This window comes from Argiope bruennichi, chromosome 4 (genome assembly GCF_947563725.1).
Source record: "Argiope bruennichi chromosome 4, qqArgBrue1.1, whole genome shotgun sequence".
In the NCBI taxonomy this organism is placed as follows: Eukaryota; Metazoa; Arthropoda; class Arachnida; order Araneae; family Araneidae; genus Argiope; species Argiope bruennichi.
The window spans coordinates 124,475,336-124,501,896 of NC_079154.1; the positions used below are offsets into that span (position 1 = coordinate 124,475,336).

The 26,561-nt window shown below is 29.0% G+C and overlaps 1 protein-coding gene across 1 annotated transcript; it reads right to left on the reverse strand.

Annotated features, from left to right (window-relative positions):
* Positions 1–56: 56 nt before the first annotated feature.
* Positions 57–25,653, reverse strand: LOC129965354 (uncharacterized). Its single transcript, XM_056079183.1, has 6 exons — positions 25,496–25,653; positions 22,560–22,751; positions 12,192–12,458; positions 7,839–8,038; positions 6,428–6,707; positions 57–692 (listed from the first exon to the last, which is right to left on the reverse strand). Exons 1-6 carry the CDS (start codon positions 25,542–25,544, stop codon positions 430–432), a joined length of 1,251 nt encoding a protein of 416 aa, XP_055935158.1. The 5' UTR covers positions 25,545–25,653; the 3' UTR covers positions 57–429.
* Positions 25,654–26,561: the final 908 nt, after the last annotated feature.

The following is a 26,561-nucleotide window of genomic DNA, read 5'->3' on the forward strand; positions in this document are numbered from 1 at the left end:
GATAAATAAAGAACAGACTATTATGCTTCAAACGAAAATTTATTTTATGCAGTTATTAAAGAGCTCAAAAATACACATGTTTTGCATAGCATTCAATTTAAAACTAGCATTTTTTATAATTGTACATTTGAGTGCTGACGAAAATAAAGTCATTCATTATAAAATTTATAATACATAAAACTCTTATCTACAAAGTGGAAACAAAAGAATCGTCGAACTTAAACTATATAATTGTACAACCTAATAAACATTTATAAAACTTAACATTTACAATAAATTTCTGTACACACATATCAATTACTTCTACCGTTTGCAGTATGCGTTTAAGTACACTAAAAGCATTTTACAATTGCAGAAAACAAACCAAAGAATTTAAAGTTGTGCGTGACTGAATATCCGTAGCCATTGGTCCAGTTCCTCTGCAGACGATCAAGTTCTGGGGACGCAGATGGGTTCTGTTCCGATCCAATTTCTTCTGCTACAAGTGAGCTCGGTGAATCGGGTATCAAGCATGACGTAACCCGGATTGCACCTGTACACCGCCGTCAAGTAATGATTGTAGGGGGGATTTGGGTTCTGTCGTCGGTCGTATCTTGCGATGTGAGCATTGGCCAGCTTAGGGGCTGTCACGAAGTGAGATCCAGCCTGGTTGCAGGAGTAGTCGTAGATAGCAGTCAGATCCTGGGCGGCCACTAAGGAAAAGTGTTTAATAAAAAAAATTAATTAATAATGATATTAATTAAATGTGTTTAAAATGTGCATTATTTTAGGCAGAGTGATGTTCATGTGATTTAAATACACCAGATATGTTTAACCATAGAATCTCCTGTGCGCCTTTAGGTAAATTAAAATTTCAAAGCCGTAGAAAAAAAGAAAAAATCTTGAAGTCATGTACTCAGATGTACTAATGTACATACGCAGCTTAGTTTGTCAGTTGAGTGTAGCATCGTGTGAAATGAGATCATTACAACGATGAGAATATTTCATTTCAAGCATAATAAATATTAAAAAGCTAATTAAATTTAATATCTAATGTTTTTGCTTTCATCTCGTCCCATTTGTTAACTTTAAAGTTATTTTACAGTCTTGTTGAGCTGATTAAAAAAAAATAGAATACGTTCCATCAGTTTTTCAAAAATTCATGCTCTTGAATGATTTTTAGTCTTGCCCTTTTTTTATCATGTACTTAAAACAGATTAATTAAACATTTAAAAAATTATTTAATTGTTAAAAACAGTTGAGTCAATGTAAGAATAATTTTTCAATAATTATTTCAGGAAACTGTATTGACGATTATTGGAAAGATTCTTTTTTAATTAATTAATGATATACTTCGGGGTGAAATCAAATCACAAGTAAACAAAATTGATAGTTAAAAAAATCAACATTTTATTATACTTTTTTGCAATTATTATTGAATGTTAATGCATTTAGATTCTACTTTACTGTCATATATACACATAAAAGGAACACCTGTATTAATTTTTCTCATCTATTGTTTTATACACCAGATAAAGTATTTTATTGAATCGATTCATTTGTCGAAATCATTTCGCAGAAGCAACAGCGCTGATCTAACAATACGCTGAGATAAGTGCTGCCCTGTAGGGGGGTTTTCTGGAAGCGAATCTAAAATTAGATTGAATTTCTGCTAACCTCAGGCATCGTATTATGATACGAAGTAAACATGCGTACTTTATCCATATATCTTTAAATAGCTCTAATGATTGAGATATAGGAGAATTGTTAATACTCATTATTTTTAATGATATAAGTAAAAAAAATTATAAATTAACTGTCATTTTGCTGCAACTATCTTCTGTCTACCTCTTGAGATTTCTTTTAGTTGAAAACTTCGGAACTGGTAGATAATAATCTAACACCGTGTTCTAAAATAGCAGTATTTATATGAAAAAAAAAATTCAAAGTCGTTGTAAGTTTCGAAAGGTGTGTTTCAAACATAAAGAGATAACATTTATCTATTGCTATTATAATAATCATATTTTAATCAGTTCAATATTTTCTTTTCATGCGTCTTTAATAATCGTAAATGACTAAAATTTCAATTAATTCTAATTTCTGTGGTATAATTTTGAACACATAACACTCGCTAATTAAATTAACTTTAACTAACTATAATAATCTTAAATAGTTAAGTCTGTCTACAATCGTGACTGTTCGTTGTTTTAGTTAACTGCCGACTTGATTATCTGCCAATATAGCAACCATAATTTATTATAATGTAGCAAATTAAATTAGCAACTTAAACTTTAAGCGTCACTACTTGTTATTAATATATAATTTTTAAATTAGATTGTTTAACTTTCATTGGAAAATTAATTACAGAAAGAGTAAAATTAAATTTAAAAAGTACTTATTGTGATATTACTTCAAATAACCAATTAGGAAATAATATCATTTGTTACATATTCTTCTGAAGAGAACTATATCAACATCGAATTTAAGCGGTTTTTAAATTAACAGTAAAAGATTTTAAATTAATAATTAATTTTTCAAAATTGCTCATTAAAAGTCCGCATCAATAGTTATTAGAGATATATCAATTAATTAATTGAAATCTTTTAACAGTGTGATTATTTCAGAAAAAAACTTAGCTAAGTTAGTTAAAATAGCCAATACCAACATATTTAAAGCTATGGTGTTGATTACTGCTCATGTGACACAAGTAAAGTGAAATAATTTTTAAATTTATTACTCCTATTTTTAAAAGAAAAATAAGAGTAAGAAAAGACAATATTTTAAGCGTATTACTGAGTACTGACTACGCACATAATAATTGCATTCGTCATGTGACTCTGATATCTCGTTAATTCACTACATCACTCGTACAAATCAAAATAAATTAAAGAAATTATTGTGTGTTTTTTTAAAAATCAAATTACTTTTTAAAAAATTGAAACAATTCATATTGTTTTTAACCCATAATGGTCTCAGTAATCGAATCACAGGTAAATGAGGGCCTTGTGATCACAAGATTACAAATTCGAATATCAGTTTCTTAGAAGATCCTTCATCTGTACCCGTTATAAGTGCTTTAATCTTGAACTATTAATACTTACATTGATGCTTTTGTGTAAGCGAATGACAGCTCAGAAGCTTTTTCTGTCATCTGAGCATTGTTTAAAATCCTAAAATCCATCCTTAATATTCATATTCCGTACAATCTGTATCTTTGCCTATCGAGCATATATAAATTCGTGTGGAAGATGTTTCTATAATTCATTATTTATTCAATAATGCAATGCACTTAATACCGACAAAGACACTTGAGTAAAATTACAGAAAAAAAAATTAAAACTCAACTTTTCAGTCCTGTATTTCGTGTCTATTCTTAGTCGTCGCTGTTTACCAATTACACTAGATATTTGAAACTATCGCATCAGTTCGGATAAGATATCTGGCAGTACCAAAAAATCAGTAAAAAAGAAAATATACTTTGACACATGATTACTGAAATTTCAGTGACGAGCCGTCATGGATCGCAAAATTGGGAAGGCCTTCCATAAACTAAATTATCACTGGGGAAAAAATTTAAAGAATAATGCTAAATATATTTTTTTTCTTTTTGCACAGGTCAAGATGATCTAGAAGTACATTTCTGAATTTGAAATCAGATTTCAATATTTTGAAACCCATCCTACAGAGGATTCGTTTTGTATCTGAAACTAATGCACGCTAAATTTGCTGCTGAAATTTAATCTCCTTTTGCTAAGGTGGGTGCTTGGTGAGAGGGACATGGATCCATATGTCGTTCTGGTATTCCAATCAAGATTCGAAAGGCGATGTCTATTCTAAAACAACCTTCTTATTATTCCAAAACATTTTCACTTTCTCGTATATGGAATTTATAAAGAGAAAATATAATAATCGTCAAAAAATTCGAACTCGACGTTTCTCTACTTTTCAGATCTCCCTGAAGCTGAAAAAATCATTTTTGCAATATATATATATATATGTTTGTCTGTGCACATGATAACTTAAAAACGCTGTAGGATAGACTCATGAAATTTGGTATATAGTCTTTAATCCAAATGTATAAATTGCCATCAAATTTTGAGCAAAATCGATTCAAAAAGAAATATTTATCGTATTGTATATAAATATTGCATTTTATATTCAACCTGACTGCCTAAATATAAAATACGATAATTACAAAATTAACTAGATGAGTAAAATTTGATACACTAATTTAACTCTAAAGTGTACATATGTATAAAATTGGAAACCTAATCAACCACAGAACTGACCGTCCGTCGGTTGCTGTTTTCTTATGCATATAAACACAATAACTGAAACTGCAATAACTTAAATGAAATTTGGTTTGTGTTGGTTTGTCAAATTTTGATTTTAATGGGTCGAGGAAAAAGCTTCCAAAATGCACATTCGATTTTCTTTTTTGTTTGTAATTATGTATTGACTACACCCCAGCGATTATTCGCAAAATAAAACCGCCAACGATCATACTCTAAAAAGCTCTTTCAAAACCATTTTTCGCCAGTGGTATACGGTTAAGTGTATTTATTAAAGAATATGCGAGAAAGATTTGACCACTCCCGCTGATTTCTTTTGAACATCTAGTTTTCGTGTATTAATTATTATTATATTAGAAGGGGTTTTAAGAACACATTTATATTAATTTATCACTAGGGTAATTTTTTTGATCAAGTTATGAAATATATCTAAGCTTAATTTCTATTTTAATGAGAAAAAGTAAAGAATAAAAATTTGCTTTTATCTGTCAACGTAACAGACAAATTAAAAAAACAGAGACTAAAACAACAATAATATTACAACTGAAGCATTTTGCAATGCGGTATGGATGAAAAATCTAACGTATAAAATGATGTTAAAACTCTTAAATTCCAAGCACTTCCCAATTCTATTCCCTTCACGTAAGCTTTTAAAACAACTGGTAGACAATTACACTTCTCCACCTAACCGACCAGAAAGTGATCGTTACGCCGCGATACATTATTGATTGAGAGTTTGAGACAATAAAAACGAAACGCGCCAACCCTTTCTCACACAACCGAAACCTAAATTTATTATTACGTGTCACTCACGGTATCGACCCGCTGCCACGTTGACCACACTTTAGGAGGAAAGCATTTCTTAAAATTTTAATATTTACAGCTCACTTCTTTCGGGTGACAGCGAATTTATTATTCTTCCTTCTGGGAAAGGAGAAACTGCAGAGGAATAAGGAGAAAGTTTTAGTTTCTTCTTAGGAAACTTCAGTTGCTGTAAGTGTTGGTAGATTGTGTTGAAATTTAATATAAAATGTTTCTCGCTTCTTTTGAACAAATAAGTGCAAGAGAAAGGTCTAATTTGTTGCTTCTAAGAAATCTTTATTGCTCTGGTGTGGATTTCTGAGATAAAATTAAAAGGTTACTGTTTGTTTTACCAATTCAGCATCAATGTTTACATTAGTTTGCCAACGAAAAGCTAATCAAAAGGGCAATGTGTTTTTATACTTTCGATTAATATTCATTCTTCTGAATTTAAAACACTGCATTAACATTTAAACTCAAGTTATTCATTTATAACATTCCATGACTCGCCAACCTGAGTTACCGTAAATATATGCATACGTTAACTTTTAATCAAGGTAATTCAGATGATATCAATTATATGACAAACTTAACACTCTCCTTCCTAAGGTCATTCCAGTTTGGATACCTCTGAATATTAGAAGCAATAAATTTATCTTTCGGAAACAAGAAAAGTTCTTCCCACGCTCAAATTTCCCACCCACCAAATTCTCGCAAAGACAATCCGTGTTTTAAGGGGTTGGAATGTGAAAGAGGACCCCTCTTAAGTGATATCTGCTAAGACATCGGTTGAGAATTCTCAGAAAACATTCTTTAACCAACTCGTAGCATCTTTAATAAACAAAGTACCTCCAGAAATATTCCATCAATCATATTTAATGAAAAGGGAAGGGAATTTCACAGTGATATCCAAGAGTAACGGGCAACCACCATAGCTTCGTTGAACGAGCGTTTGGAATCTTTTCCTTTTTGATCGAGTAAACTGTGTATATTATTTTTAATCAAAATAGATATTGTTCAGTAAATTCATGGTTTGACATCATGTGATTTTTCTTTTAATAATATATTCAAAAAAATTAAATAGACGATGTGTTCTGGATATATATTCTACTAGTAAAATAAAATCCTTTAACATCCTTCATTAACTTTGGGACATCCCTTATTAACATCCCTTATTAACTTTGGGAAAAGAAATAATAGCTAAATTGAATTAAAATACTAATTTTTGCATCACAAATTCGCTGGGATGTAATCCATAAACAAATTCCACGCACGATGCTCAAATCATTACCAGAACAACTATTCGAATTTGTTAGCCTACACTAAAGATCGGTCAGATTATAAATATCACTTACAAGGTTGCCTTATATAGTAATTGTAGCCGTCATCGTAGCGCCTGAGGAAAGAGAGCGCTCTCTGCCCTTCCACTGCTTCCTCAGCTCTCAACACATAGAGATCTCTCAGGTACTGGTCTCTCAACTCTGGGTGCAGGCTGTTAATCCAGGCCATCTGGGATTCACTTAAAGTCATGACGACAGGTGAACCACTGCGGTACTCTACCAGGGATGCTGACCTCGGGTAGTACTGCTGCGCCATCCAATAAAGGTGACGAAGGCTCTCATCTCCCTTATCGTTCTGCAATAAGAAATGAATGAGAAGAAAAAGTGAAGTGACATCTGAAATAAAAAGTAACATCCCCATATTTTGACTCTATTTCGATTTCAGATATACCCCTAACTTGTTCGAGTTTTCAGTAAATATTCTGATTGTCATAATTTTTTAAACTTGCAATAATTAATCTAAAAGATATAAAAAATAAATTTAAGAAATTAGCTTCTGAAAAATCGTTTGGTTTAGTCACTTAAAATTAATAAATAGTACCAATTCAGTAGTGCAATTTTTGGGGTATTATTAGTGTTAGTTACAATTATTCATATTATTTTAATATATTATATAGGTTTGTTATTGGTAATGTATTATGGCAATGAATCTTTTAATATTCAGGATACCTTCACTTTCTTGACTCTCTCCCCACCTTCGATAGTCTATTTTTTCTTTGGTAAAGTTTAAAAAAAAATCTTATTTCATTGATACAGAATATGGTGACACCTTTTAGGTAAAAAGTGGTTAAATTATATAAATATTCATTACGTGCAAGCACAATGGAATTTAGAATTATTTCCTTAGAATCAGTGACATAAAAATAGTACGATAGTTCTATTTTCATGCTGTTTTGTTTTATTTCGATAAAGCATAAAAGAAAATGCGCGACTTCTCATTAAACCTTCGCTTCAATCGTGTTTGATATTCCATGAAGAACAGGTAAAAGTATTTAAAATATACAAAGAATTCAAGTTACTTTCATTATTGATAAAAAGTCTGAAATTATTTTTAATGCCTTATTTAAAATTGTTTCAATTAAATTTTTTATGCGAAGTATCGATTATCAATAGCTAATTTCTCAGTCATTCAATGCATAATCGTTTATTTATTAGCTCCAATTAATTAACTATTTGGATCAATGGTAAAAAGATCAGACAACCCTGTTCAGCCACAAATTTTGACTCTTTTCTATAATGCTTTTGTAATAGTATCGACCTACTGTTATTTTAAATCTTTTACTTTTAAATAATGTTCGTCTGATTAGTACACATTTGACACACTTCTTTTTCTATTAGAGTTCGTGGGCACTTGAGTATTTCAGTACATATAAATAATTTTAAATATGGTTAAATAGCATTCATATGACTCAGGATATTCATTTACCTGAGCCACTGCAGCCCTGGGTAAAGCGACAACCTGCAGCTTATCGCCATCCTCCTTATTGTCCACTGTCATGTGAACTGAAGCTGTGCGGTACTGCTCCTGCAGCGTTGCTTCCTGGCTGTCGGATTTACCAGGCGAAACGGTGCGGCGGACGTATACCAGGGAGGGAGGGGATTCCAAATGGATGGTGGTGGTCGATTCTGAAATCAGGAGGGAAGAAAAACCCTTTATTATAAATTCAAAACACTAATATCCTTAAAATATTGTTGTTTTCCACATCAGGCGAAAAACTGAAATGCTTAATAATGTATAGGTACCTAAGGTGTTTCCAGATTTAGTCCAGGGTTATGTAAGCGCTGTTACTTACAAAAAAGGCTTATAGAAATGCATTTACTTATACACATATTATTAGAGCGCCTCAATGGATGGTACTCAAAGAATGGAGAATGAAACTCCTTTTACTACAGAGGAAACAGGATCACAATTACTTAACCAATGGATTAAATAAAATTAACTAACTGTAAGAAAAAGAGACAGACTGGGAAAAAATGTGTTTTAATTATTTGTAAGGAAAATATTTAACCCTTTGCATTCGGATATCTTATGTCCGGCCCCATTCAAGGCAGTGCATCATTTTCAGACGTATTCCAGGGTTATGTAAGTGCTATTACTAAAAAGGGCTTACAAAATTACTTCTAACAATACATACATTATTAGAGTTAGAGCGTTTCTACAGATGGTACTCAAATAATGGGAAGGGAACTCTTACTTCTGTAGAGCAAACAGGGACATAATTACTTAACTTAATGGATAAAAAATTTAACTGTAAGAAAAAGATATTGATTGAAAAAGAAAATGTGTATTAATTATTTGTAGGGGAAATATTCAACGCTTTGCATTCGGATATCTCTTCCCCGCCACCAGTCAAAACGATGCATCATTTTAAGGTTTAATTCATTTTTTTTTTAATTTTGGTATTTAAAAATACTTACAGAGTTGTAAGAAGACATAGATAGATTTTTCTGGAAAATTCGACTTAAAGTAATTATATATATATTTATTTTTTGGGAGAAATATCTTTGTATTAGGTGAATAACCCTGCACCGTATTACTTTTCCGTGTGCAAAGGGTTAAAACACATTGTGGCTTAGAGTAAGAATTCTTATTTTTTTTAGGTAGTTTCCTGTAGGAAGATTATCAATAGTTTGTAATGCATGACTGTGTGTGTGTGTGTGTGTGTGTGTGTGTGTGTGTGTGTGTGTGTGTGTGTGTGTGTGTGTGTGTGTGTGTGTGTGTGTGTGTGTGTGTGTGTGTGTGTGTGTGTGTGTGTGTGTGTGTGTGTGTGTGTGTGTGTGTGTGTGTGTGTGTGTGTGTGTGTGTGATTTTACTTGGATTGGCTGGGTTCGTTTAGTTTTGGTTTAGTTTTCTGGCGCAAGAGCCATCCTTGGCCATACTGCGCCAATCATATAGTTTGATATCTGTCCATATTAAAATAGATTTATTAGCAAAAGAATAAAAATGTAAAATATTGAAACACTGAGATCATGTGCATAACAATGAGTGTATAAAATTTAATTAAATTTAATTGGCTGAGAATATCTGTTAGAAACATACGAACCTCGGATGAGCTCATAAATGGGCCATCTAGCTCAAAGGGGGTGTAAATGGTGGAGTGTTGAAATTTTCATTTCTTTATATCTTCCTTAATATTGAAGATAGAAAAATAAATCCAATTAACCAAATTCGCGACTCATGAAGTCTAAAAACTTTTGTATTTAAAGTTTTTCAATAATTGCAATATCTTTAAAATTAGGGGCTGAAAAATGATTTTCAAGTCCTAATTTTGATTCTTTCTAACATCAACAATTTATGTTTCCAGATAGTGACTTTGAAGTAAAGGAATCTTCTTTTACCTTCTAACTTGACGAGAGTATTTTTTAGGAATCAGATTAATTTAAATGGTCCATGTTTTAAATAATGAAGTGTCAGAAAATGTTGTGAATAGTTCTAGACAGATATTATATATAAGTATTTGTATTTTTTTGTTTGTTTGCCATCGAAGGAAACAAATTTATATAATATATATAATGCAATACATTGTCTAATCATCACAAGATTATTAAAAAGGAAAGAAACAAAAATATATGAAAATAATTGAATAAGTTATGAATTAAAATGTATGATATTAAATATGCAATCTTGTTTATAAGTATAATTAATAAAATATTCCATTAGGTGAAAATTTAAAATTTGATTAAAAATATTGAAATATTACTGGAGAGGGAAATTTAAAAGACATGTAGGAGTTCACGAATTAAAAATATAATTACTTCTGAATATATTAAAGCACCTCAATTTTACATTCGGGGACATTAATAAATTATATTTTCTAATATATTATTCTAAGTAATTGGAATGAAAACTCATTCTCTTACTTCCTCCATTTCTTATTTCATTTCTGAACATAAATTTCTAGAAAACATTGGGAAACACTCATTTAAATGCTTGCTAGAGCACCGTTTGACATTTTCAGAATTATTTGTATTCCATACATTAAAAATAGTTATTTTTTGTTTCTTTATTTGGATGATCTATAAAACTCTCATTTGTCGTCTGCATGATTAAAATTAAAGCCTAATTGTTGGTAGAAATGCATTTTGAATATGCAATTCACTATCCTGAGGCATTTGATAGAATGAATAATTTTGATGGTTTCTTAAGTGAAATGCCTTTTTAATCAATTACACAAGCATTGATTTAAATGCCACTAACTTTAATAAATTAGTATTAAGTAATAGTTTTTTATCTCGATAAAATAGTCAAGCAAATTTATGCCCTCTCGTGGAATCTTCGCTTTAATAGCTATTTAATATTCTATGAAGACGGATAAAAAGATAAAAATGTAAATTACTCGACAGAAAAAGAATTACCTTAATTATCGAGGAAAAATCTGTAGTAATTTTTAATACTTTAAGATAAACTGTTTGAATTAAATTTTTTATGCGAAATATTGATTACCACCAATAACTTTAATTCGTCGATCATTAAAAGCACAAGCTAATTGTTTAAGAAGGAAAAAGAAAAAACTGTAAACAGCGTTTCATAAATTCTTTAGTTTCTGAAAGTGTTTCCAGGGTGATAGCGAAAATATTCTAAATTATCCTTTTTCAGAACACTAATTAAAGTAGTTATTTATGAAATTTTTTTTGTAATTCATGATTACGTTTTAATTAATTTTTAATCCACTTTTGTTTGTCTTTTGAATTTAATTCAATTTAATGCAAGAATAATATCGTTTTGTTTTTATATTATTTTTAAAGAAGCTACTACAGATTCAAATTCACACAAAAGGGTTCTATCAGAAAGTTAAACAAATAGTCTCAAAATTCATATTTTAACTTCTTTTGGCGTAAATTTTAATAACAATTAGTCATTATTACTAAAATCGCTTTAAAGGCTTTAAGTCAGTTTTACCATTATTTTCCAACTTTCATTTCTTAAAAGTCATTTTAATCGTTAAGAGATTAATAAGAATTTAATTTTTATAGAAAATATGAATATTATTGATGGTAATTATTATAGAATAACGAAGCTTACATTGAAAATAGGCTTACATTTTCGAAAAAAAAGTTATTTTCTGATTTTTCGTTGTAGTTATATATATATAAAAAATCCAAATAATGAGATATAGATTAATTTTTAAGTGATAAATACTTGAATAAAAGGTGAAAATTGTCCTGCCGTACTGAGATATCGAAATATTTATACGGTTTCTTGTTAATACAGTTGTTACTAATGATTTCAAATTTTTTGAAACCATTAGTAACAACTGCATTAACAAGAAGTTTCGTACGAATATTTCAAGTTCAAAAGCAGTTTTTGAATTTCAAATTCATTAAATATTTTCTAAATTCATACATCTGTATTTATTGTAATTTTACTGTATACAAAACTTAATTAAGCATTTTCCTTTAAATAACTATATTCAGATAACAATACGTTAAACCTATAATTATCTAATAGTTTCAAAGCAAGTTTATATTCAAATTATTTCACCAGTGTTATTAATTCTGATTTTTATTGTCTTGCAAAATGTTCAACAAAACGATTTTTTAAATTATTATTTCTTATCTATGCTCATTTTAAGCATGCTTTTTTAAAATGCAAACGATAAAGAACATTTCTAATTTCTGTTGATTGTTCTGAATATAGTTCCCATGTCAATTTGATTTATACGATATCTATCAAATAAAAATCCCACAAGCTGCAGATGCAATAAAATCTAGTTGTTTAAAATCTGTTTAACCTTTAAAATTCCAAATGTGCCTTTTTGAAATTTTTTGCAGAACTCACTTGCGTCATCTTTTTTGCCGGATCGTTTCTTTTCCTCTTCTTCCAGCTCCGAGGCGCTGTGCAACCTGGCAACGCGTGCCGAGAGCAGCCGGGCCCGGCGCCTGGGCATAATCACCATGCGTAGGCGGGCCTCGTCACCTTGAGGTAGATCGCCTTCTTCCGCAGTGGCGTTCTCTTCCTCGCCGTTCCAGTCAAAGAGGGGTCGGGGTGCAGGGGCGACATTCAGAGGTTCAGACGAAACTTTTACTGGTATATCGCTACCGGAATCTAAAGAATAAATAAATAGCTTCAACTTTTTTTTTATCGTGATTTTACAGAATATTGGCAAAAAAGAAGCACTACAAATACCATACTGAAATTGCTTATGTCATTTCTTTCATATTCCAAAATGAAAGAAATTATATAAAAAAATCTATGCAAATGTTTTCTGGGTATTAAAAAGTTTTAAATTGTTATTTTTTATTATTATAATTTTTTTTTTAAGTTTTCCATTCTAATATTTTGTTGAGTTTATTTTGTTTCGTCTTTGTTCGAAAGAGCTAATATTCATTTAAAAGAAAATATTAGGCAACTCAGAAAAAGGAGTGAATATAAAGTCATAATATTGATTTCTTAATTAGATTTTAAGATTGTTTAGAAAAAATTTGCCATAACTTTGATGATTACTTGCTGCCTTTATTACAATTTTCCAAAACAATTAACATCTTTTTTTTTACGGTTTTCTGAGTTTTTCATTGTAACGCAAACCGCTAAAGTTAAGTGAACTTTTTCCTTAATATTACACTGTGGCTGTTAAAATTGTTCTCTTGCATACTGGATAGTTCACCAGGAATTCATTGCTAAATTACTGCTAAAGATTTCATTCCATGAAAGATTGCTAAATCACTGTTAAAGATTTCATTCCATGAAAGATTGCTAAATCACTGTTAAAGATTTCATTCCATGAAAAATTGCTAAATCACTGCTAAAGATCGCCAAATCACTGGTAAAGATTTCATTCCATGAAAGATTGAAATGAATCTTTGAATAGCTTTAACTTTCCAATAGACGATTTTTCTTTATTATCATTTTACAAAACCATATGTAAAAAGATTAGATTTTTCGTATTAAAAAAAAGAGAGAGAAAGAGATTAACCTAAGCGTGCTCATATTTCTGCACTGAAAAGGAGAAAAAAATCATTGTTCTATTCCTCATTTAAAATTCTTATTATAATAGCATATCTTGAGAATTAACAATTTGTAATCTGACGTTTAATCATTCTTTATAACTGAATCGAATTTCTAATATTTAATGTCAATTAATGTATACGTAAAAAGCGGAAACAGTTGAACCCTCTTTTTTCAATAAAACGTCTGGATTTAAATGAAATCAAATTCTTTCTGGAGATATAGATGTGTTAATTTGATCTTTTTCTTTTTACTTTGCACCTTAATAGTAGTTAAAATTTAATTCCATATTTATTTAAATCTTCTGATTGAACTTCAAAAACTTTTAAGCATGAATAATATGTTTTTTAAGAATATATAAATTTAGATCATTGTTTCAGAAGTAACACAAGATCTAACTTAATGTTACAAAATATCGCATAGTATTAACGATTAATACAAAATATATGAATTCACTAATTGATATGCATAAAAGAAATTTAAATAAATATTGGACAGTTAAATTTTAATCAAACATTAAAAACTTTTTTACAACAGTCAGAAAATAATAAATATGAAGAGGATTGATGATAACAAGAATGAAGTTAGAATATTATCGATTTTAATTTAACATGAATGCTTTTAAAAATTCAAAAAGAAGCAAAAATGAATTCATGAATTCGTTAAATTATGGCATAATAAAATGTTTTAGCACCGGAAATAAAATCAATTTTATAATAACCAAAGAAAAAAATGTAAAGAAAAGTTGATATTGAAGCGAATAGATATTAGATACAGCTGAAAAAAAAGTTTTTAACTTTAGACAAGGAACTACATTTCTTAACAGCGAGAAGAAAAAAAAAATTCATGTTGAACAAGAATATCAACAAATTTTGTGCAACACTTCATTTTTTAAAAAATGCGTTGTGTCAAGATAAGAAACTACGCCACTCATAGCTGTTGAAAACTTTATTTCTTTTACTAAAATTTATTTTAAGTTTCCCTTATCCCATTTCACTTATCTACTCGTGCAATATTTTTAAATTTAAGAAAAAGCCATTTTGCGTGAAGGATAGAGCCTTAAGAAGAAAACATTTCCATGGACAGATAAAAAAAAAAGATTGTTGGGAATTGATTGTTTGCAGCATAAAAATGAAACACTCAAAAACTTACAAAGTAGTCTATTCACAGCTTTATCATTAATTTTTACTTAGAGAAATAAAGATTTCTAAACAAAGATAAAAAGAGTGGCTTATTTTTTTTAATGAAATTTTTTATTTTAAAAGGCAATGTATTTATTTATAAGAAACAGCAGTGTCTTAATTCTTAGATTCTGTTGTAATTATCTTCAACTATTCCTAAATAAAGTAAAGGGATGTGTTCATAATTTCTATCTTTTATACGACAGATAATAGGATCAAATAGAGAGTGACTGGTTGTACCTTTATGTTTGTATGCCTAAATTTATGTGTTTTCTATTATATTTGTAACCGTAATATTTACTGTAATATGCAATAAATTGGAACTCTCAATTTTTATTTAACAAAGAATATTCACAGTTTTAAACAATTTTACTTGAATTTTTTCATGTTTAAATAGATGTAATATTGTATTGACTGATTTCCTGATACTAAGGTATTTTGCATTTATATTCGAGGACAAAATAAGATCTTTTAAAATTATTAAAATTGAATTATCAGGTATTCATCAATTAAATTAAATTAAATTTTGATTCCATTTTGGAAAAATCCGCCTAACTATCAGTTTGAGAAAAAAAATTCATTTCAATAATAAAAGTAGACAATAATTGAATTACAAAATTCTACATATTAATAAAAGTGAGTTTCTGAAAATAATTTTAATCAAATTTATTTTTCAGTATTAAAATAAATTCGAATATTATAGAATAGCATAGGAAGATTGGGGGATTTTTTTATATAAAAATTCTTTAATGATTAATATTAGTAACTATCAATTATTTACTCATTTATTTACTTAAAATTTCACTTAAATACTCAGTCCTTTGCAACACAAACTGGAAGGGACCGTGGTGGCCTGTTGGTAAGGTTTTGATTTCGAAACCGAAGGATTTCAAGTTCGAGGCCCGATTCCACCTAAGAACCGTCGTGGAAGCAAGTCTGGTGCACTCTAAATTCGTCGGGGACGAACGCCCTACCTTAGAGAGGAGGGTGCAGAAGCTTAGAGAGGAGGGTGCCTGCTTAGGTGTCGTCCTCGTCATCTGACCACTGTTCAAAATTACTAGATCCGTTCCAAAATAACCCTAGTGTTACTTTAAAAACAGGATGTTAATATAACTAAAATAAGCAATGCAAAATGGAGCCGTTTGTTTCCGTGGTGAACTAAACTATTTAGAGTTGTAATACCCAAATTTGGAAAAGCATATGATTGGAGTTTTTCTTTCACTTCTGGAAAAATGTAGATACTTCAGGATGCTTATTGGAGAACTCTTGCAGCTTAATACATAATTATTTCCGAACTTTCACTACTTTTAAAAATTTAAATTAGTTGCTCACATTCATTTACTTTAAAGTGGTGCACAAAAAGCAATATTTTTCCTTGCAATAAAAATGTATAGCTGTATTTAAAAAATGAAAAAATATAACAAGGGAAATATAATGACAAATTCGTTCATATTAATATTTTGACCAGACTGTCTTTTTTCATCTTATTTCGGTTGCAAAAGCTCCTCATTAGTTTATTTGTCTGTATAACTTGAAAATAAAAAATGGAAAGGATGGACTTTTAAAATGTTAAATGAAGGAAAGAAATTCATATATCTTTCAGATAAATAATAAAGAAAATAATATTTCAAAATATTAATTGGCAATCACAATCAATATATGACAAATTAAGCAAAGCATCTCTAGACATGACAATGACAATATCTGCAGATTTGCTGAAATCTACACGAAAAATTTCTGAGCTTGCAATTTCGGAATACGAAACATTTCCTAAGGTTATTTTTATCAAAACATTTCCATTTTCGTTCTTTGAAAGAAATATATAATCAGTTGCATCTCTGAATGCAATCATATAAAATCGCTTCTTTTATTTGAAAAAAAAAACTTATCAATATAATTTCTTGTGACCCTCTAATTAGAGTGTTTTGATTTTTCTCTTCTTTCCAATTAGTTTTGACTTACCTAAGAATAAGGTCTATTAGTAATAAGAGTGGACTTCATTTATAAACGACCTTTCGCCTAAAAATGTTATTTTTAGGCGAATGCAATCATATAAAATCACTTCTTTTATTTGAAAAAAAAAGTTATCAATATAATTCCTCGTGACCCTCTAATTAGAGTGTTTTGATTTTTCTCTTCTTTCCAATTAGTTTTGACTTACCTAAGAATAAGGTCTATTAGTAATAAGAGTAGACTTCATTTATAAACGACTTTTCACCTAAAAATGTTATTCTTACTCCTGCTCTAGCTCAAACTTATCAACTTCTTGACCTACGACTTTACTTAACTTCCTAATTGGATGATACATTCTATATAAGCATTTTGGGAACTGAACTTTGAGTTAATTGAATTTAAAATTTATATAATAAAAATAAATAATCTTCATAATAAAATGAAGCCATGCATTTTATGTTTTGAGCTTTTTGATTCATTGAAATAAAGTAGCAGAAAAAGATTATTTGTAAAAATAGGAGATGGCTTAATTGCTGCCACTGTTCCTATAAGTCATAAAAAATTATTCCTTGAAATTTTCAATTTGAAAATGAAAAGTAAAGATGAAAACAAAAATTCTTTTAAAGACTCAAATGAGATATAATACTAATAATCAAGTTCCTTTTTCATTTTTTTCAGCACAATACAATTCAATTTTAGTTTGAAATAGATGTATAACCAGGTTTAATTTGATATAGCTGTATTTACTCAGTATAGTATATTTTTCACTGCTTTAGTTTTATCATTTTTCCTCAATCAGATTAATAGATTTTTGCAAAATATCGAATTCGTGCATTTTTTAAAAAATTTTATTATTCATTAAGGGCATTTCTCTTCTCTAAATTTCTCTTCGCCTCCCAGGCTAATTTAACATTCTTTTTCGATTATTTGAGTTTTATCGTTTATAATCGTAGTTGCGTTTTAAAAATTTAGAAACAGTTAATGAATGAAATCCAGTGAATCTTCTTTTAATATACAAAACTATACTTTCTACTGTTTAAATGACATGTAAAGATGTTATTAAATAAATTTATCATTTCGTAGGAGAACTGTAATTCAGTTTAAAAATATCTACATGAATATCTTTACATAAATTACTTCATATTTGTAAATATAAATCCATATTATCATTTTTATCGTCACTGCATAAACATGTATAAAAAAATATTCTTAATTTTAAAAATAAGGTTGCAATTATCTAATATAATAAGAATATGGCTTATAATTTGTTCCCAACAAGTGTTCTACAAGAATAATAGTATTCTCAATAAGAATATGACCTAAAATATATACTAATGTGTGATAAAAATTTGACCTGTTTCCATAAAGAAAACAAGTCGTATTTTTTTTTTTTCCGAGAAACAAAATTAGGACTGCGTGCTGTCTGCAGAAAAGAGCGATGTTGTTTTGATCCCCGCTGTTATGTCTTGTCTATCGATTGCTACTTCATTCGTGCAAAGCCCCGACTCGATCGGAATGGGGAACTAAGGCTGTTTTCGAGGTTGTCCTCTAATCCTTAGCTCCGATAGTCTGCCTCGAAAAACATTTCAACCTCTCGCCCTCGCCGTGTCAGCGGCAGAATTTATGAGTGCTCGACGAGTGACTTATTTCGATTGGTTGGGTGAATGGGGATTGCTAAATCGAAAAGGAATAGAAAAACAAATAGGTTCACTGCTGTTGAATACACAGTGGACGCAGGTAATCCAGAATTCTGCATTTGTCGTTTGAAAATACTGCAAGAAATGTAATGGCAAAATACGAAGTTGGGAACAACGGATGGCTGTGTAATAAGGAAATTTAATAGCAGATTTTCAGCAGAGATTACAAATCCAAAGATCTAAGCAGATTGTGTTAGTATTCTTTTTCTGGTTTTGGCTCGAATTTGGCGAGGTATGTAATTTTCCTATTTTTTTCAGTTCGGATTTTTCATCGTATTGGATTATTCAAAATATTAAAGTAAGTGATTTCATTTCATATATTTATCAAATTCTAAGATTTCAAATTGTTATCTCTATTAGGATTATCTGTCAGATTATTTTTTATCTAAGATTCCAGATTATTATCGAATATTATAGAATCTAACATTTGAATCCATTTCGTTATTTTCACTAAATCCTTGTAGCAGAATAAAGGGAAATAAATACTGACATAGTTTTAAAATATACTTGAAATATAACATATCGGCAGGAACTTAAATGAAATTACATGAAAAACTTGAAACTGCTCGTATATTTCATTAATATCATGTCAACTGGCGCAGCAGCGACAAGGTCTCCAATTTAACACCAGATGAGTTTTAAAACTTTAATTTAATCCAAGTAAAATTTAGAAATTTCCATATTTTCTCAATAATGTCTTTGCATTGGCTTCATAATTCCTACGGAATAAATCTTTTCTAGAGCATTCGAATTGTCAAGGATGAATTTAATTTTTGTTCTTTTTTTCAGTATTGGCATTTGATGATAAAAGTTCTATTAAAATTTTCCAACTTTCTGAGTTTTGTTTGTTTTTGTTCCTTACAAAAGGAAAATAAAGCAAAAATTTATATAATTGTGTTGTGAAAAAATATTTATAAATATAGAAATAAATTAATTTAGATAATTAAAATTTTAAAAGGAACATGAAATGCAAAAGTCTTAGTTTTTAATATATTCCAGGACACTCGTGATAAAACATAATGACATTATTTATTTCTAATTTTGAAAAAAAAATTAGAAATACAATAAATATAATTATTTGATTCCATATTATTCGCTATCAAAATGTTCTTCCGTTTGTGACAAAGAATCAAATGCTCATTAGAACCATGCATTATCAAGAGATTTTTATTCAAACTTTATTCATTTCAATTTTATTCATATTTTAATTTATTGGAAAGAAAATTCTATTTGCCTTAAAACTTATCTTGAGTTAACTAGACAAAAATGCTTTTATTGGTTTCAAGAATAATAAAAATTTTAATCCAATTAATCAAGTTTTGATTATCCTATTATATATTCATTCTTTTAACAACCTTAGTAAAAAAACAAGGATTATTTTAGGAAATCGAGGAGTTTGCTCAATCAATCAGAAATTTTAGATGCCGGTCAAAATCAAAAGTCAGATGTGTAAAAATATATTTGTTTAAGAAATATTTACTATGCATTACAACTTTAATATTAGATATTAATTCGCTCTTTCTCGGATTAATTAAAATGAAAAAGTTACTCATTCTTTTTAAAACATATTTTAATTTTTTATATTGTATTTTTAAGAGAAATGTTCTTAATATGTGATTTTTTTTCTTGAAAAAAAAAATATTTTCCTTCGATGAAACGAAAGAGGTGAAATCGGAAAAGAAATTCTACATCCACTACATTTTTTTGTTATTCAAACAACAGCTTTGTCAAGTTATCAATAATTACTCTTATTGATAATATACTTATCATGCTGTGTTATCGTATAGAACAAAACTGAAAAAAAAATTTAGTCCTCTCTTAGCAGATTTTATAATAAAAGCATATTTTCTGGATGAGATGGCTTACTCTTTTCTTTCAAACGCCTTAGCTTTGTCTTAAAATTTTAAGAGCATTTTCATCTTCCTTAAAAATGTGATCACTTTTGAAAATGGGTTCATCTTTTAAGTTTTTCATTTTGAGAAAGATTTCTGAGGGTCTCTTTTATCATCCATCTTCATCATTCAGGGCAGTCCCTTAACTGTGAGACGCTACATTGTGCTCTGCGCTCCTTCCGCTTTTAATATCTTTACAAGAACTGAAATAATCAAAGACTTTCGGAAGAAGGAAAACACGAGAATGATGATTAATGCGTCTCCTTCTTAACCTAAACAAAAGATAAGAGCAACAGAGCGCCTCCCATCCCTTCCCATTCAAATCATTCCTCGAGAAGGAGATCAAAAGAAAACATACGGGCATAAATTCTTCTACTGAAGAAGCAGTGGACTCGCGACAATCCAAATCGCGAATATTTGACATTCGTATTATGTGACAGCTAAAAAATAATTCTATGTAAATAAACAAAAAAATAATGATTTCAAGGCAGCTTCTACTACAATTTTATCACGTGCAGTGTAAAACACAAAATGAGATATGCAAAGTATGTATTTCAATTAAGTTTAATCAGTGAACATTGAACAGTGAAATGAATTTAAATAATTTTAATTAACTAAGTCAAATTATTTGTGTTTACCCTCCAGCTGCTTATCCCACGATTTCCGCGGATTGGCAATCAGTCCTTTTTCTATTGCTTTCCGCGTTTTTCGCAGTTTAGAGTGTTTATTTTTACGATCACAGATTGTTATTATATCATATTATTATCGTGTAACATATAGTGTCAGTTTACACTGTTTGAAAAATATTTGAACTTATTTGCAAACATCGCATCTAAAAAGTGATTTTAAAGAATTCCGCAGTTAGAGGGTTAATTCTCTGATTATAATACTCTGATTAAAAATGTATGTATTCAGATTAAACTATATATATGTTACTGTCAATGTAAATAATCGGCTATTATAAATACTAACTGGTAATTATTAATACTAACCAGTTTAATTATTATTAATAATGGCCGGCAATAATTAATGCTAACCAGACCGGTTATTATTAATAATAACATGTTATTCATACTAACCGTATCGTATATACGATTTTGTATTTTTTGCAATTAAGATACAAAATTGAACTTAAATTGTGTACAATATTTTTATTTATGGGTTTTCATTTTCTGTTATATTTTTTAACGTATTATATGGGCCACAGCAAATATTTATACATTATTAATTTGCATTTAAAGATTTAAAAAAACATGAAATAAAGGGAATATTTATATAAAGAGAGTGATTTAATATTATAACTGCAGTAGGAATAGAGCATTTATAAAATTCCAGGCCAATTTGGCTTTTTTGTTACCAGCTTTCGTTTTCTGCGCATTGGGTGGCATAGAAACAAGACTAATATGCCCAATTGCATCTCAAAGTTAAGGGGTATATGTAGTATATTGAATGCTTTCGATTATTTCAATATTAGATTCGAATGATATTGCTATAATTCTCGGTTAGTGATAACATCAAACCACTGATGCATATCATACTCTTTCATCGGATAAGTGATTTGCATAGCAAAGTTGAGTCTGGCTTTACTAATTATCTGCTATGATTACAACAATAGTCTTCTGGTACTTATATTTAACTAACCTGTCATCGCAGAAATTCTTTTTCTCATTCATATTGTAAATGCAGGCTTGTATTCTTAAAAAAAATTCTTTATATTTCTTTTTTTTTAGTCTAATTCATTCTGCTAAGATATCCATTACTTAATTATTGTATAAGTTATGTTTACATAAATAGGGTCGATAAATCATTTTACAGGGCACTTTGAGGGGTGGCTGGCTGATTCTTTTACATGTGTACGCAAAAATAATTGCGAATAACATGTTAGCTGAAGATATTTTATTAAAATTTGGTGAAAACATAGTTTAAATTAAAACTTGTTTTGTTTCGTGTAAATGAATATTGATTTTTCACAGAAAGATGGATATGATAATTTTTTCTCACTCGATCAAAATCGCAAGTGGAATAATGTGTCATTGTTCTTTAGGCAGATGGGAATGAACAAACCAGATTGGTCCTTGTGGTGAAAGCTTATAAGCCAGTTAACAGATATGCTACACGAGCAATTGCTTTTGTATTGTGGTCATGTTACTGGGCTGCAAACCACAAGGTCCCAGGTTCTATCCTCGCTCATCTCAATTCGCTACATTCTTCACAAGAATCTTTACATTTGTCTAGTTTATTTTTCGTTATATGCTGATAATAATAACGTTGATGAAAAGATGCAAAACAACTTACAAGTTCTAATTTGTTAAGGAACATTATCTATAAAAGTTCAAACTTTCAAGTTCTGTTATAAATTCTATAGCACATTCGATAGGTTGGATGTCAATCTATACCGTCTATCTAAAAAGGTGTAAGGTCATAGATATGCCTTAATAGTTTGTATTTATTTTATAATTCAGATTTCAGCATGCTTACCAGATACTTCTATACAAAAAGGTATTGGTTCTTCCCACTGTCCATCGAAACATCGAACCATTTCCCTTCCAATGAGGGTATATCCAGGATCGCAGACATATTTCACTACACTTCCGTCCTGGTAAAGGAATGTTTGACCATGATCAGGAGATCTAGGTGCTGGGCAATTGACTTCGGGTTCCTTGGCAAACACTGAAAAACGAAAGATTATTCAATGAAAGATTCAATTGAAACAGAATTATTAAATTATCACACAGATCCTCATTAAAAAAACACTTTAAGAATAAAAGTGTAGTGGTCATATTTTCTGAACTTGGATCTTGACAATAAGAGAAAATAGTGAAGATGAACTCAAAACGGAATTGTTATACACCTTGACCTTTCCAATAGAACACATATGTCTTATTTTTTTCATGAACAATAACATAAACCGGTGCACAGATTTTATCAATATCAAAGGTAATTACTTTTAAACATACACTTAGCAAGTTTTGCTAGGAAAGGGTTCTTTCGCTACTAAATATTCCAGTAACCAGCTAACAAAAATAATTACAATATCAAACATTACGAATCATTTTCACTAAGATATGCCTTTAATCTATGCATAGAAAAATTTGAAACTATGAATTCTTCAACAACTAACTTTTAGAAATAAAAATACTTTTTAATAAGAATCATTTCAAATAAGACACATTTCCATTTATGTATTCTTTAATCGTTTTATTTTATTTTTTAAAATTGACTGAAACATAACGTATTTCCTAATGCAATTTGAATTCCAATAGTCTGCTAAAGACATCCTAATGGAGTTATGATTTAATGTCAATAAACTTCGAATGTCAATCGCATCGAATTTTCCTATGAATTTCTAAATAGATTAACTTTTACCTTTTTTTAAGTAATACTATTTTCATTACAATCTAAAGGAAAATGTGGTTTAAAACCATAATTTGCACTTTTCATTATGTCAGTATATTTAAATAACTATATTTAAAATAGTAAATAAAATCTATTTTTCTGTTTCTGCAGATTTGGTAAATTAGAACATTTTGTTTTTACTTAGACATCCTCTTGGAATATGCAAATAATCTTTAAATATTTTAACTTTGTGCGAAGGAAATTTACTACGTTCCCCTTTAATTTTAGAAATATTTACAAAATACCTTTTTGTCCTTTTAAAGTAATAAAAATGGCTACATAAAGAAGGTTGAAAGATTTTCCATTTTAAAAACTACTTTTCTTCTTACCGTAACAAGCGCAGTAAAAGTAGAAGATAAAATAAAATTAATTCTAAAAAAAATCTCGTTTATAAAGTCAGTCCTGATAAAGTACATATATTCCATCTAAATGAACTATAATCAAATTTCATCTCTTCAGACGTTTCTGTAAGAGCTATATTAAATATATTCTTTTTATTACTAAAAACAGTTTTTTCAAGCAAAATTTGTCTAATTTAATGAATACAATATTGTTGCAAAGTCCAGTTTGAGCTATAGTTTAGCAAAAAATGCAAAGAACATAAAGATATTCCACAGAATTTTTGAAAGAGTTATCTCCATTACTAGAAAATTTATTTTCTTATTTCTGTTAATGGATGTAGTAAAGATTAAATATCGTAAATTGCTAAATATTTAATAGAAAATATAAGATAAAGAGGATACAAATTGTAAAATTAAATCTTGTTTTATTAACAATTTCTGTGTAGTTAAAAGCTTTGTAAAATAAGGCTGTCAAATTTCTCTTTTATTATCCCAATTTTTTCCTTTGAAAAGCTACAGAAATGTATTGTATTAAAATCAAAACATATGTATGATATAATAAATTGGAAATAATACATATTGCATTCACTTAAATGAAAGCATTCTAATTCAATGAAAAATGAATGAAGAGATCTGGAGCTTCTCTTGATTCACGAAATCTTGCACCTCACACGAAAATTTATTTAAATTTTTATTGAATTAATGAAGCTCAAATTATTAAAAATCAAATAATCAATTAAGTTAGTGTAATTAATTTGAAATTATATGAAAGAGAACGTTTGCTTGTAATGAGAATTTTGATAATCATTTTAAACAAATAATATAAAGACTTATAATGATAGAAAAATTTGGTTAAAAAATTTATTTCGGGAATAAAACATTTGCGTCGAGTAGCCAAGAGCCACAGAGAAGATATCTTTCTCTGTGCCAAGAGCCTTGCAAAGTTAAGCAAAAAACTTAACTTATCAGCAAAGTTAAGAGAAAAAACTGTATGCTAGTAATGAATTATTATTGCTATGCTACCCTGTTGTTTTTTATTGTAAAATTTAATATTTTTTCCAACTGTCAATGATTAATCAAAATTTTAAATATTTATAAATTAAAGAAAATATTAATTGTTTTTTCAATTAGAGGCAAAAGTTATTTGGAGATAGATATATCGTTTTAGCATTTTCTTTTATTTATAGTGATTAATATATTTAATAATTGACGATAGTTATTATGCATTAAATTCGAAATATTTTTCATAAAATCGGTAATTTAGCGATCAAGCGATCTCGTAATTTAGTAAGCCGTATTTCACATTTGATTTTATAACAGTTTTATACTTTTTGATTGTTGTTTACTTTCTCAAGAATGATAACTCCAAAATAACGAGGAAATCAATAAAATGAGGAAAATCAGGAGATCAGAGAAATAGTAGCAACATTTTGAAATCTCTCCAAACAAGGAATGTTTCCTAAGATTATTTTAAAAATGCTTGCATTCTATTTAAATTTATTTTTCTAGTACATGAAAACATGACTTCCTACTTCATATGAATTAGACCAAATTATTCTTAAATGTAGTTAAATAAATAAAAGATAGATGAAGAGAAGAATTAATCATTGAAGAAAAATAAAGAATGCACAAAAGAGAAAAAAATTGAATTAATTATAATAATATACATTTACTTACCAGCTGTTATGCTGAAGAATATAAACAAGAATGAACTCAGAGCAGCCATAGTTAAGCTTGAAACTCTCTAATTCAGAAAAACATATAAACCTAACCGATAGAAAATTCTGTTATATATATGGATTGTCTGCCCACATTATTTTTAAGTTTGTATACAGAAAGTCAAGGTATATTGCGCAACAAAAATAAAGTTTTCAACATCGACCTTCACCTTTGACTATTATCACATTCTTTCCTGATAGGTTTCTGGAACATTAGTGCAAAAAAATTTTAATTGTCAAACGATTTACGTAATCTCGTCCTCGCTACCGTTTTGTAGCTTACTGTAACTGTAACGGAGAAAGAACGCAATCTCTGATTTTTCCCAGACATTTCATTCAGCACTTGAGCAAGATTTTTTTTTAATGTATCTCTCGACAACATATTTAGAAAAGTTTTTTATTTTTTATGTATATATTTTTTTATTTATCGTTGTATCATCAAGCGTATTGTGCTGTTTAATTGTAGGTATAAGTTTATGTTGAACTTGTCGACAACAGTTTCATGTCGTCATCTTTCAAATGGTTGTCATTCAGCAGAATGTCTGTTTTCCGGTATTAATAAATGTGAAAACTAAATGGACTAATTATACTTGTTTGCTGTGATAAAAATATTTTTATCCTACAGAACTGTTCAATTGTGTTAATTTATCAATCCGTAGATAATCTTGAATTGATAGCTAAAATGTTACTTTTTAACTTATTTCTATCATTATTAAAGATAACATTTTAGAGTGCCAAACGATAATACATCGTAAGTATTTCAGCGCAGAGGAAATTTTTACTGCTCAGTTAAGAATAATCGCCATTTTTTTAACTTCAATATTATCATGCATAAATAATTCAAATACTTCAAAATATTGATTGAATGACAAGTAATATAAAATGCAGTTAATGCACAGGCACGAATAAATACACATACTTGCAAAAGAAAATATTAACGAAGCAAAAAGTATGCATATCTTTAAAATAGAGTAAAAATTTTTCTTCCAATATATTATTTTATAAAATTACTAGCCGCCTTTGGC